This window comes from Ovis aries, chromosome 6 (genome assembly GCF_016772045.2).
Source record: "Ovis aries strain OAR_USU_Benz2616 breed Rambouillet chromosome 6, ARS-UI_Ramb_v3.0, whole genome shotgun sequence".
NCBI classification, from domain to species: domain Eukaryota; kingdom Metazoa; phylum Chordata; class Mammalia; order Artiodactyla; family Bovidae; genus Ovis; species Ovis aries.
Window position 1 is genome coordinate 13,391,368 of NC_056059.1, and position 14,376 is coordinate 13,405,743.

The window sequence follows — 14,376 nt, forward strand, 5'->3', positions numbered from 1 at the left end:
AACCCGGGATGGTTTTGCTGTTTATTTTTAGGACTGACAAAGGGTCCCTTCTTCATTGTCATCTGGTTACACAAGCTAGTGATAATTAGAACGTTGGCAAATGAAATGTGAGCATCTTTTGGTTGTCTGGACTGGACCGTTTCTTAAAAGGCTATTGGGCTCGTGATTCTTAAATTTTTAAATCTGTGAACCACTTAGGGATTCGAAAGATCCTGCTTGTTCCAAAAGAAAAGGACCAAAAACATCTCATCGTACTTAGCAAGAACAGGTCATATTTTAGTGATAACACCGAATTTTATACATAAATCTAAAAAACAGCACAATAATGTGTGTGAAGATATGTATGTATTTCTGTACTAAATTATCGCAAAACATTTAATCTCTCCCTTTTTTTTGAAGTGTAATTCTTTAATCTACCACTTAACAAGAGTTAGGACCGTCTCAATACCTTTTACATCGCAAATCCCTCAAGTAATATTTCTAATTTAGGAAAACAATGGGGGAATTTATTTTGCAGTTGGTAAACAGCATATAAGTAATCCTAAAGAAGTAAATACTGGATTTCTAACCTGTAAATTGTGATGGTAATAACAACTTTTAGGACTATGAGACTGATAAATATTATATGTAAAGAATCCAGTCCCATTCTTGCCTGTTACAGTAGGTTTTCCATAGTCACATAATGTAGTTTTTGTGAATGGGAACACCAGAATTTAGACTACTTAGTTTTAAATTCTGAATCTGCCATTTATTTACTTCATGAGCTTAGGCAAATTACATACTGATGTACCTCACTTCCTGTTTTTGTAAAATGAATATAAAAAGTAGTATCTGTACTATAAGGTGTAAAATTTAAAGCATTTTAACAGTGTTCTAGCATATAATTTACACTGAATAAATAATAACTGTTATTAAAGGGATCTAATGTTAACTGCTACATGCCAAGCATTGTGTTGACACTATGTAGTCTTATCTACATATATTTGATGTCTAACCCATTCAGTGGCTAGAAGCAAGTTGCTGTTCAACCAGCAGTCAACTATGTGTTTCTTTGGACCTCTGTTATCTTCTTGGCATTCACTAGGCATCTGTCAATCCTGTTAGCTGGAGGGGAGGGATTAGGATATGGAGTTATATTTCTGAAAGGCAGTGCCTCTGTAGGTCTGGCCCTGTGCTGTGAACTATATCATGGGACAAGCATTCATTTCTCATTTGTGTACCGTTTGCCCTGCCCTTTCTCCATTTAGCAGCCAGAGCAATCTTGGTAAAACCCAAGTCAGATTATGTTAACGTATTCTTGAAATTCTGCCTTGGCCTCCTACTGTCTTTTTAAAAAGTCCGAACAACTTAGCATAAAATAGAATGCCCTTCGCATCCTGTTATTGCTCACTTTTTCAGACTTATCTCTCACAACTCACTATCTTACACTTGATTATAAACTAGAGTTCCTTGATTATGCCTTCCACAGCTTTTTTGTACGTGTTATTCTTATTTGGAAATACCCTCCTTGGGATTTTTCCTTGGTTAATGATTATTTCGGTTCACAGTATATGCATTATGTCTTTCAGGAAACCTTGTTTGATGCCCTAGACTGAGTTGGGTGTCCCTCCAGTGCTTTTCCTTCCATATTTTTTGTAATTACTGTTTATTACCCTGCTATACTGAAATTCCTTGAGACTAGGAGTAGTAGTTTGTTCATTTTAGTATCTTGGCCTAGCGCTATGTACACACAATACATAGCACACAGTAAGTACTAAATATATGTTATTTATAAATAACATGTAGGTGGTCTATTTTTTGTACATTTTATACATATAAAGGATGAATTTAATCCAGAATTGCAAATTATTGCTTTATTGAATACCTGTAGGTTTCAAACTTGAGTGTGTATCACTGCACCTGCAGTGCGTTTTAAATTACAGGTACTGGACCCCAATGCCAGCCTTTATGATTTAATAGCTCAAGACTCAAGAATTTGAATTTCTAACTAGCTCCCAGGTGTTGCTAATGCTATTGGCCCAGGGATCTAAGGCAGTGGTTAAAAATAATAATACTTTTCTTCGGCATCTCTGTTTACTTCAGTTCATTGTCAGTGATATTAGATTTCCAGATTTGCCCACAATAATAGTTTTATCCAATAGCATGGGATAAATATAGTACTCATTGCAATTATATTGAAAAAGTTTTTCCTTGGAGAGTGTATTATAATGTATATTTGGTTTTAGATACTATGTTACATTGACTTTGAAAAGGTAAAAGGAAAAATTTGAAATGCAAGGGGGCCATCTTGTGGTGATCGTAGCAATTCAGAGAATTTTAAAATTGAAGCTCTTAGAGAAACCAAGCTTCTGGGGCGGGGAGAGAATCCATTTTCTGATATATATTATGGCACCTGGAAAAATGTCTGCAGCCTACTCATCTGTGGGTTGGTTTTTTTTCTTTTGGCTTACCCTGGAAGCTTGTGGAATCTTTGTTCCCTGACCAGTGATTGATGCCAGCCCTTTGCAGTGAAAGCACAGAGTGCAAACCACTGGACTGCCAGGGAATTCCCTACATGTGTGTTTCCCTTGGTGATTACATAGTCTCAACACTTAAATACCCCTCTCTGGTCAAGAGTTGGTGGGGAAAAATTGTAGTTGATACTTATTCTGTTCATCAGGGTTGAATATTTGTCTTTTTTCATTTTAGGTGCTATAAATAGTTGAATGACTACTGATTATTTTCTGCACCTGAACCTAATTTCAGAAGAAGTAATGGAAAGCCAAGAATTTATTGTAAGTCTTATTTGTTTTCACTGTTTCCTTTTTCCTTCCTTCCTTTCATGTTTCACAAATGATTTGCCAGATTTAGCTAAAAAACCTAAAATAAATTTTTTAAAAACCCCAAACCTGGGACTTTCCTGGTGATCCAATGGCTAAGACTCCTTGCTCCCAAAGCAAGGAGTCCAGGTTCGATCCCTAGTCAGGGAAACAGATCCCACGTGTTGCAGTGAAAAGCTCACATGCCACAGTGAAGGATTCTGCATGCCACAGTGAGGACAGAAGACCCCACATGCTGCAACTAAGACCTAGTGCAACCAAAGAAAAACGAAAAACAAAAACCCAAACCTAAAATAGGACACTCTGTTAAACTTGAATTTCAGATAAACAGTGAATAATTTTTTAGTGTGAGTATGCATCTCTGAAATATTGCCCTGTATTCTGTCTGGCAACCCTAGAGTTCACATTGGTCGTGTCCGATTCTTGGTGACCCGATGGACTGTAGCCTACCAGGCTCCTCTGTCCATGGGATTTTCCGGGCAATAGTGCTGGAATGGATTGCCATTTCCTTCTCCAGTCACATTGGTTATGCAAAGTTCTTTGGAACAAATTGTTCAGAAGCTTGGAACCAGGGCATAATTTCTTTCTCTCGAAAGACTGGCACGTCTATTCTGTCTAGATTAATGGTTCTTAACCTGTTTGGTGTCAGGGGCCTTTATACTCTCACCTCTTCTTTCTCACCTCCATTGTCTTTAATGACCAGGTTTCTTTCTTCCTTTTCTTTTTTTTTTTTAAATATCAAGAAAAACTTTAATTTCTTTCAAATGTATCCAAATACACATTGGAATTGGAATATTATAAAAGTGGGAGTTTAGAGGAGACACATGATTTAATAAACTGTATGGCAACGACTAGGTAGCCATCTAGAAGGCTCTAAGTTGGATCCATACATCATATATGCATACACGTGCGCACGCTCAGTCACGTCCGACTCTTTGAGACCCCACAGACTGCAGCCCACCAGGCTCCTCTGTCGGTGGGATTTCCCAGGCAAGAATACTGGAGTGGGTTGCCATTTCCGTCTCCTCTTCCTTTTCTTTTAAATTGATGTTTCATTGTTATGATATCTGTGCTTTAATTTTAATAAACAAAAGATCCTTGTGATGTCTTACATATTTTTTGTATAAAGGAAGGGTATAAAAATACATATAACATTTAATACGTATAAGTAGAAACCATTTCTTTCCTTTATGCTTTTGGAAATAAGGTACTATATACTCATCAAAAGATGAAGAAGTCAAAAGTGTGGCAAGATGGAATTCTGAAGATCACTCACTTAGGAAACAAAGTAAGTGCAAAACAGTGGACTAAGGAGTCTAAAAGTTGGGTTCTTTTGATTTAATATTAAGAAGAGTCTGTAGATAAAACCTTAGATATATCCGTAAGCTGATATGATGTGAAAACAGAAGTTGTCAAATTATTCCTATATCACAGTGATTAATTTGTGAATTATAAAAGTCAGTTAATACTATTTAATTTCCTTTGATTTTTAAAAAAATCAGATTTTATATGAAACTTTTTAGGAATTTTGGCTTTTTTTTTTCATTGCAGTAGTAAGAGTTTAACTATACCAAAAAACTACTATAAAATATATTTATAACACAATAATGCTCACAGTGTAATGGTACCTATAGAGTGACATATTTTAGAAAAGCTGCCAATTTCTGAAATTATGTGTAGGATTCTTTTCTTCTGTTTTTGATTTTCTTCATTATTTTCTGATATCCTATCAAGTTTTGAGAGAACTATTTACTAGGATAAATCTTTGACCCTACTACATATAGTTATCCTTCTATGGGTTTCTTTTCCCACCCTGATTATCATTATCTTCATCTGTCAAATTTAAATGTTCTACTCTTATCCGTTCTCATGACCTTATTTAATACCCTTGTCTCCTCATTCATCATATGACCTCTTCTTCATTTGACTTCTGTGACACCACACTCCCCTAATGTTGCTTACTGTCCACTTCTAAGTATTTTCTGCTGGCTAATTGTCTTTTCATGATTAAAATTTTTACTCAGGACTCAGGCCTTCATGCTTTTGTAGAGATATATAAAGATACATAAATTATCTCTTTCTCTATGGAGGAAAGGTAGATTTATTGGAAGGAATTGTGTAGTGTGATTGTGGAGGCTGACAAGTTGCAACATTTGTAGTTGGCAAGCTGGAGACCCATGAGAACTAATAATGTGGTTTTAGTGTTTATGCCAACAGGCCTGACACCCAAGAATAGCCATTATTTCAGTTTGAGTTATAAGTTAGGAAAAAACGGATGTCTCAGTTCAGAGACAGGCAAGGGTTTTCTCTTACTTGGCCTTTTTGTTCTCTGTAGGCCTTCCACTGAAGGGATGAGGGACAGCAGTCTACTGTAGTCATTTATTTTATTGAGGTATATTTCTGACATGTCATTATTATGGTTTCAAGCATACAACTTGATGATTTGATATGTGTATACATTGCAGAATGATCACAGTAAGTCTATTTCCCATCCATCACCATCCATAGTTAGAAAAATTCTTTTTCTTTTCCTTGTGATGAGGACTTTTAAGATTTACTCTGAACAATAAACAATTGTTGTTTTTTAGTTGCTGAGTTGTGTCTTTTTGTGATCCCATGGACTGTAGCCTTCCAGGCTCCTCTGTCTATGGGATTTTCCAGGCAAGAATACTGGAGTGGGTTGCCATTTCCTTCTCCAGGGGATCTTCTCGACCCAGGGTTTGAACCTATATCTATTGTGTATTTTGTACTTCCCAGGTGGCTCAGTGGCAAAGAATCCGCCTGCCAATGCCGGAGATGTGGGTTCTATTGTTTCTCTTAATATTACCAAATTTAAAAGAAGAACTTTATTACAGATGAGTTGATAACATTGGACACGTTGGCAAGATTGTATCCTCCTGAATGAAGCCAGCTGTTAAAGATCTCCATATTCCCTCCTTTAATACATTTCTATCACTCTGAAATTATCAGTAAAAGACACTTTTTAATATAGAAAGACTACTTGTAAGAAAACAAACCTCTTAAGGAGGTACCAGGCACATTTAAAACATGCAGTGAATAGTAACTACTGTTATAGATTTTGTCTTCAAGGGACTTTTATCTAATTTTTATCTAAGAGCCTAATAATTAAAGTATGTACAGAGATACGCTTAAGGTTTTATGAGATTATAAATGAGAGATGTTAAAATTTGACTCTGGTTCAAAGAAATCTTTCTGGATGAAGAGTATTCTTTTGAGTATTTGTTTCATTTTGTAAACAAAGTTGATAGGATTGAGGGAAGGAAGCCAGGATGGTGTTGAGGCTGTAACAATGTGGAGGTGTAGCACAGTGTGAAACACTCCTGGGAACTAGAAACAATTGACTGTGGCTGGAATAAGGGTCCATGTTGGAAAACTGTAGAAGATACAGCTAAAGACGTGGGCAGGAGGCGTATTATAAAGGACTTTGTGTGCTCAGTCTGAGGTGCCAGTGAAGATTTAGGAGCAGAAGAATGATGTAATTGTTTCTGTTTTTAGAAAGATCCCTTTGGCAGCTATGTCTAATATACCTTTTAAGTGACGTAGGTTGAAAGATTGGATTTAGAAAGACTTATAACAAAGAGGTTGTAGAATAATATAGACAAAACATAATGGGGCTCTGCCCATGCAGGCGTTAGCATTGACAATGGAGAGAAATGGTAATAGAGAGAAACTGAAAATACAGAATCTGAAGGTCTTGGATATGAAGGAGAGGAGAATCCAGAGGGACTTTTAGGTTTGTGTATTATGCTTATGGTGCTGAGTAAGATAGGATCTCTGAAAAAGAAAAGCACATTTAGAGGGAACAATGAAAATTCTGGGTTTTCATTTTGAAACTGTTTCATCGATTAGGCTAAAGCCTTTGACTGTATGGATCATAACAAACTGTGGAAAGCTCTTAAAGAGATGGGAATACAGACCGTCTTACCTGTCTCCTGAGAAACCTGTTTGCAGGTCAAGAAGCAACAGTTAGAACCCAGTATGGGACAACTGATTGATTCAAGATTGAGGAAGGAGTACGACAGGGCTGTCTGCTGTTACCCTGTTTATTTAATCTACACGCTGAGCACATCATGAGAAATGCCGGGCTGGAGGAGTTACAGGCTGGAATTAAGGCAGGCGGGAGAAACAGCAACAACCTCAGATATGTGGATGATACCGTTCTAATGGCAGAAAGCGAAGAGGAACTAAAGAGCCTCTTGATGAGGGCGAAGGAGGAGAGTGAAAGACTTGGCTTAAAACTATTAAAAAAACTAAGATCATGGCATCCAGCCTCATTACCGCATGGCAAATAGAAGGGGAAAAGGTGGAAATAGTGACAGGTTTTCTCTTCTTGGGCTTCAAAATCACTGCAGATGGTGACTGCAGCCATGAAATCAGAAGATGATTGCCTTTCGGCAGGAAAGCTATGACAAACCTAGACAACGTGGAAAAGCAGAGACATTACTCTGCTGACAAAAGTCCTTATAGTCAAGGCTGTGGTCTTCCCAGTGGCCACATAAAATTGTACGGTTGTGAGAGCTGGACCGTAAAGACAGAGCACCAAAGAATTGATGCTTTCGAACTGAGGTGCTGGAGAAGACTCCTGAAAGTACCCTGGACAGCAAGGAGGTCAAATCAGTTAGGGAAATCAACCCTGAATACTCGTTGGAAGGGCTTATGCTAAAGCTCCAGTATTTTGGTTACCTGATGCAAACAGTTGACTCATTGGAAGAGTCCCTGATGCTGGGAAGATTGAAAGCAGAAGGAGAAGAGGGTGTCAGAGGATGAGATGGCTGGATGGCATCACTGATGCAATGGACATGAACTTGGCAAACTTCGAGAGATGGTGAGGGACAGGGAGGCCTGGCTTGGTGCAGTCCATGGGTTCGCAAAGAGTCACACATGACTGAGCGACTGAACAGTGAGCAGCATGGCTAGAGAGCTAGAGAGACACAGGAGAAAGCCAGAAAATGATCATCACCTTAGTTTCCTTTTTCTCCCATATCCTGCACATTCAGTAAGTGTTACTTTTTATGCCTCAAACAATTGTCTTATCCCATTGCTGAGGACTTATTTCAAGTTCTAATCATTTCCTTGATCCTTCATATCACAGCATTACAATAAGCTCTTTACTGATACTGTTTCCTGATTTGCCTCCTGTAACTTATTCCAATTTGGTTTTCTCTCCAGTTTCATTCTAAGATTCTCCTGGTAGGGATTAATTTCTTGAATTTATGAGTATGCCTTTGCTTTTTTACACACACTGAATGGATGATTAGTAAACATTTGAGATAGATGCACTTTCTAATCCAAGTTTACAAAGTGGGTAATCCTTTAAGACATGATTTATTTATATAACAACTTTTCATTTGCTTTGAAGATATTTAAGAAAAGTAGAATTATGTTGTATCCTTTTTTTTAAGCATTGTTAATATTTGTTTTGTTTTAATATAGGCAATTTTATATGATGACAAAGGAGGATGTTTGGAGAGTTTATTTCTTAAGTGCCCTGAGGTATTTTAATATATCTTATATTTAAGCGGTTGTTAAAAAATCTTTTACTTCCTTTGTGACTATTGTTAAATAGTATGGTAATGGCACTAATGTTAGTAATTATAGATAGTATTTATTGAACATTTATTATTAGCTAGACTCTGCTAAAGGCTTTTAGATATTTTTAATCTTTATTCAGCCCTGTGATTTTTATAGACTAAGAGTATAGTACTGAAAGATTAAATAATTTGCCCATGTTTATAGAGTTAAAGTGGTAAGGCTAGGATTTGAGCTAAGAAAGTTATTCTAACTCTATTATGTGGTTTTGATAATCAGAGAACTGCAGTGGGATATATTTTGTGAAATTGTTCTTATTTGAAATATTTTCTCAAATAGTCATGTTTTTTCTCTGGAGAAGGAAGAAAAGGGAACCAAAAGAATATTTTAGTATAAAGAATAAGGACAGTAGAAGTTATTTGTTCTGGATTTATTTCCCACTTTCACACACTTCCTAGCTAACCTCACCTCTCTGTGTTCACCCTATCCACTATAAAATGAGGACCATGGACGTATTCTACTTGATTGGTCAGAAAATTAGAAATAGCTTAGGTAAAGTGCCTCGCTGTTTAGTACAGTGATTCTCAAAGTGCTAAAGTGTATATTGTTATTATCATTGTGTTGATTTTGGCCATGGTACTTAATCTGTTTTAAAGTTTTATGACAAAAATGGTGGTGGAATTCTAATATTGATCAAAAGAGGGTCTAGGAGGAGCATTATTTTAGTAAATACTTAATTGATGGTAACAATGGTTATTGTTATTTCATTTAAAGTTATTTCATGAGTAAAGATTGAGTAGCTTATCTATGATAATACACAGGTTTTCCATATTATCAGCTAGGTTGATAATCTTTTTATGTTGCAGTCTGAAATGGTAATAGTACTGTATTCTGTTTATTAAACTGATTAGAAATGCTATTTTGATTAGAAATGCTATTAGGAATATGATTGTTTAAGTAATAGTTTGTAATAATTTGTGATAATTTTATATATCTAATTCAATTAATTTATAAAGATATACATATATAACTGATATTTAATAGCTCTAATATAAGAACTATATTTAATTTGATGAATTCTAAGTGAAATCCTTGAGATGAAGCACAGTTTTCTTGTTTGTCTTTGTATCCCCAGCATGTAGCAAAAGTGCTTGTATAATCCTTAATATGTATTGCTGAATAAACAAATTAGTGAATTTATTTTGTTATATTACTTTTTTGTGTGCTTGTTGATAGTTAACTAGTACATAGTAATAAATAGTTATTGATTCATTTAGCAACTATTTATTGAATATCCATTGTGTCTTTACCTGTGCTTGAAGTTTATTGCAACACGTATATAATCAAATAATTAGACATATATGATTTTGATGTTTATTCTTTAAAATTTAGGTTAAACCTGGAGATGATTTAGAAAGTGATCGGTACTTAATCACAGTTGAGGAGGTTAAAGTTGCTGGAAGCACAGCTGTCAAGCAGGATGTCATTAAAGAAGCACCAGCATTAAATTCAAAGAGGTTTATGTCTTCTGGCCGATCCCTTGGGTGTCAGCCTGCTGGTTTAAAAAGGAAGTTTACTGTAAGTTTCTCTGTTGAAAATAATAAATCAATATATATTTATAAAATCATTTCAAGAAGTAGTGAATTGTAAAGCTGTTGCACTGTATGATTAAAACTGTACTTCATAGTATAGGCTATGGTAGAAAAGACTTCCCTGGTGGCTCAGACAGTAAAGCGCCTGCCTACAATGCGGGAGACCCGGGTTTGATCCCTGGGTTGGGAAGATCCTCTGGAGAAGGAAATGGCAACCCACACCAGTACTCTTGGCTGAAAAATCTCATGGATGGAGGAATGTGGCAGGCTACAGTCAATGAGGTCACAAAGAGTCAGACACGACTGAGCGATTTCACTTTCACTATGGTAGAAAGGAAGTAAACTCTAATCTTAATACAAATGAGTGTTTGCATTTTAGCATAGCAAAATTTATATCTTTTTTTTTGGCTGTGCTGGGTCTTAGTTGTGGCATGTGGGATCTAGTTCCCAGACCAGGGATCAAACCCAGGCCCCCTGCATTGGTAGTGAAGAGTCTTAGCCACTGGACCGCCAGGGAAGGTTCCCAAAATTTATATTTTAATTGTTACTTTATCTTGTAAAACATGCACATTCTTTTTTCTTTTTTAGCCAGTTCATTTTACATTTTCTTTATCGTCTATAGAATAGCTAATAATTGTTTAATATTTTTAGGGTTTTCAAGGACCACGTCAAGTGCCAAAGAAAACGGTTATTACAGAAAATAGTGAACCAGCTGCTTCACTTGAGTCTGAGAAACCTGGTCCTGTTTTTCTTTCTCCATTGTACAGCACACCTCCTTTGTTTTCTACAATTGGCAAGAAAGATACAAGTAGTATGCCAACAGACTCTGAGAACATTGTCACTTATAAGAACAGAGAGCGAAATGGCATACCTTTTTCTTCAGTTATCTCTACTCCATCCTTCAAGATTGACCCAGAAGTGCTATGTGAAGGAAATTATGTTTGCTCTCCTGTCAGTTCTGTAAATAAGCATTCAGATTCTTTACTGACCGATGATGAGTCCATGAAAAGAGATCGTTTGGCATCTCACGCTTTAGGAGTTTCACAAAACATTAGAAGCAAAGCCCAGATATTGGCTCTTCTGAAGTCCACATCCACAAGTACGTCTAAGGAGCTAAATTCTGAAATTATAGGCCATTTCCCTCAGATACAGCCACAAGGAAGTTTAGAAATTCCTGCTGAACCAAATTGCTTAATTGAACAGGAACAGTATGCTGAAGTGAAGAACACAGAAAGTTTGCACAACCAGCATCAATCAGAAAACGCCATGAGAAATAAAAGCCGGTGGGCCATGTATTTATCCTCACAGAGTTCACCTGCACATTCTTCTACAGTAGAAGGAAAAGATACGGAAGAGAAACCCAAGACCCAAGAAGGTAATTTAAACTTGAAAGACCTTTCGATGCAAAAAAGGATCCAGTTCTTTGAAACATGTGCTGAAAAGGGAAAAAGGTATAATGAAGATAAGCCAATAGATGATAATGATCAATCCTGGGATCAAGAAGGAAAACTAGAAATTCCTTCACTCTATGAAAACAGTAGCTTACCAATTAATTGTAGCATTGTAGTAAATGATGGCCTATTGTTAGATTCTGACATTCAAAAAAATAATAAAAGATCTGTTGATCAAAATGACCAGATAGGCAAAAAAGGATCAATTCTTCTTAGAGAAAAAGCACAGGAGACAAATATAAATGGAACACCAGAAAAGAAGTATGATCATCTACAAATTGAATCTTCACTAAGTAACAATTCTGGGATCTCTGATGATATATTTTCTAAAAGCACTAACGATGAAAACCTTAGTAGTATTCATGAACCCATGAGTGATATATCACAGCCACTTGTGGAAGTCACATTTAATCTAAACAATTTCGAAACCAGTGACACTGAAGAGGAATCACAGGAAAGCAGCAAAATTTCCCAGGATTCAGAGTATTGGGTGAAGGCAACTTTGGTTAATAGCAGCAATTCAAGATGTGAGAATATAAGTTGTAAAGAAGTTGGCTGTGAACATCTGCCTCTCTTAACGTCTACTGGGGGCAAACTTTCAGAGACATTTCCCATGAAAGAGATTCTGCCTTCACAGTTTTGTGATAGAACTTGTGTAGGTTATGACACAGGAACTTGGAAAGCTGGAAACACTGGGAAAGAAAGAAAGGAGGTGTGTAGTGACACATTAAGCAATTTTGACTCATCTTTAGAGTGGACTGATGATAGATATGTAGAAAATGATGAAGGCGCTAATAAATCCATTAGTGCTTCCTTCCCAAGTAAATCTGAAAGTATGAATGCAAATTTACATATTCCTCATTTTTTAAACATAGCCACTAATCAGAAACCTGAAAACAACCTATTTTCAGAACAGGCTCAGACTCGGCCTTTTATTGTGGGAAGTGACTTAGACAAAAATACCAATCAGGTTTTACCATTAACCTCTAGCAGTGGTAACAGTACCCAGCTATTAAATGCCAAACAGATTCACTCTAAAGAATGTATTGCACTTGATAAATCACAGACCCAAGCTTCCAATTCTTTGTGTTACCCTTTGGGAAAAACATATATTTCCAAAGACACAGAATCACATATTCCTGAATCTGAAGAGGTGGGAAGGAGTCAAAGTTTATCCCAGGACCATATTGATGTAGAAACTTCTGGAGAAAGCAAACAATACTGGAATAATATTAGAAATTCTTCAGAAATTTCTGGATTAGTAAATAGCATTTCTCTCTTAAAATCATTGACTGAACACAGTACGGCTTTGGAAGGCTTGGAAGCATTGAAAAATACCTCCTTTAAACAAGAAACTCTGCAGACATATGAGCCAGATAGCAATCCTGAAGGTTAGAATGGCAGGTCTCATCCTTGTTTTATTTGTTTACAGCTGTGTAATATTTTACTGTGTGGTTGAACCATCATTTGTGCAACCAGTCTCCAGTATTTTGTTATTGGAAGTAATGTGACAATGAGTAAGCTTTTATATCTGTGTAACTCTCTGGGTTTTTGCATGTTATTGCAGGTGTGTCTCCAGGGCAGATTCCTAGCAGTAGGTTTGTTGAGTAAGTGTGTGTCTGTTAGATACTTCAGAATTCCCTCAAAGGAATCATATCATTTCTCACTCCCGCTAATAATGTAAGAGAGGGCCAGTTTCAGCATAGCATTGCCAATAGAGTGTGTTGCCAAACTTTTGAATTTTTACCAATCTAATAGATGAGAAATGAGAGTATATTTTAAATTTGTATTTCTACTACTACAAGTGAAATTGAGCTTTTCATACTTAAACATCATTTGTCTTTTTTCTCAAACTGTCTGTTCTACCTTTTTATCCAGTCTTTTCACGGTTGTTGGTCTTTTTATTCTCTTTTACTTGGAAGAATTCTTTAAAGGTTAGAAATATCAGCCCTTTGTCTATGATATATGTTGCAAATATTTTCTTTCAGTATGTTATTGATTGGCCTTTTGACTTGGCTTATGGTATTTGCCAACAGCGTATTTTTTAAAGAAAAATGATGTAGGACATAATTAATATGTACATATGAACAAATAAACAATGTACTTTATAATGTTCAAAAGTTAAAATTGAACTTTTATTTGACTATCTCAAGGAATCCCTGAGAAAAATAGAAATAAATTATTATATCTAGAAAATGTTTTTTAATGTAGTTAAATCTGTTGGTTATTATTATAGTTTATTTTCTAAAAAAAATGAAAAACTATTGAAAAATAAATGTAGGTAGATATGGTTATGAAATATCAGATAAGGATATAAATTTCTAATATAAGATTTAGGACTTACAAATTTTAGTTTTGGGAAATTTTTTCTTTTTTCTCATCAAGTTGGAGAAGAGGATTATAGTTAATTCTCATTATTTGTGTGATATATGTTCTATGAAGTTACCAAACAGTAAATTAGTGAATAGTAGGCCATTGCTTTTAGGAGAAATGAAGGTTAGGAGAAATGCAAGGTTAGTTTCCTTCAAACCTCTGGTCAGAACATTTCATCAGCTAATTAGTATAAAACCTTGGTTTTTTATTTATTTTTTATTGAAGGATAATTGCTTTACAGAATTTTGTTGTTTTCTATCAAACCTCAACATGAATCAGCCATAGGTATACATATATCCCCTCCCTCTTGAACCTCCCTCCCATCTCCCTCCCCATCCCACCCCTCTAGGTTGATACAGAGCCCCCGTTTGAGTTTCCTGAGACATACAGCAAATCCCCATTGGCTGTCTACTTTACATACAGTAATGTAAGCTTCCATGTTACTCTTTCCTGCATCTCACCCTCTCCTCCACTCTCCCCGGGTCCATAAGTCTGATCTCTGTGTCTGTTTCTCCATTGCTGCCCTGTAAATTCTTCAGAACCATTTTTCTAGATTCCATATATGTGCGTTAGAATACAAGATTTATCTTT

General features: G+C 36.0%; 1 protein-coding gene across 24 annotated transcripts in view; it reads left to right on the top strand.

Moving 5' to 3' along the window:
• Window positions 1–14,376, top strand: part of ZGRF1 (zinc finger GRF-type containing 1) — a 55,506-nt gene that overhangs the window by 316 nt on the left and 40,814 nt on the right. For 22 of the 24 annotated variants that reach the window (XM_012179473.5, XM_042251818.2, XM_042251820.2 and 19 more), the window contains exons 2-6: window positions 2,689–2,774; window positions 4,027–4,107; window positions 8,274–8,333; window positions 9,762–9,947; window positions 10,613–12,803. In XM_012179473.5, the coding sequence (XP_012034863.3) occupies window positions 2,706–2,774; window positions 4,027–4,107; window positions 8,274–8,333; window positions 9,762–9,947; window positions 10,613–12,803 (2,587 nt within the window). In that variant the 5' untranslated portion in view covers window positions 2,689–2,705. The remainder of the gene's footprint in view (window positions 1–2,688; window positions 2,775–4,026; window positions 4,108–8,273; window positions 8,334–9,761; window positions 9,948–10,612; window positions 12,804–14,376) is intronic. The other 2 variants (XM_042251825.2, XM_060417541.1) reach the window with 1 other exon arrangement.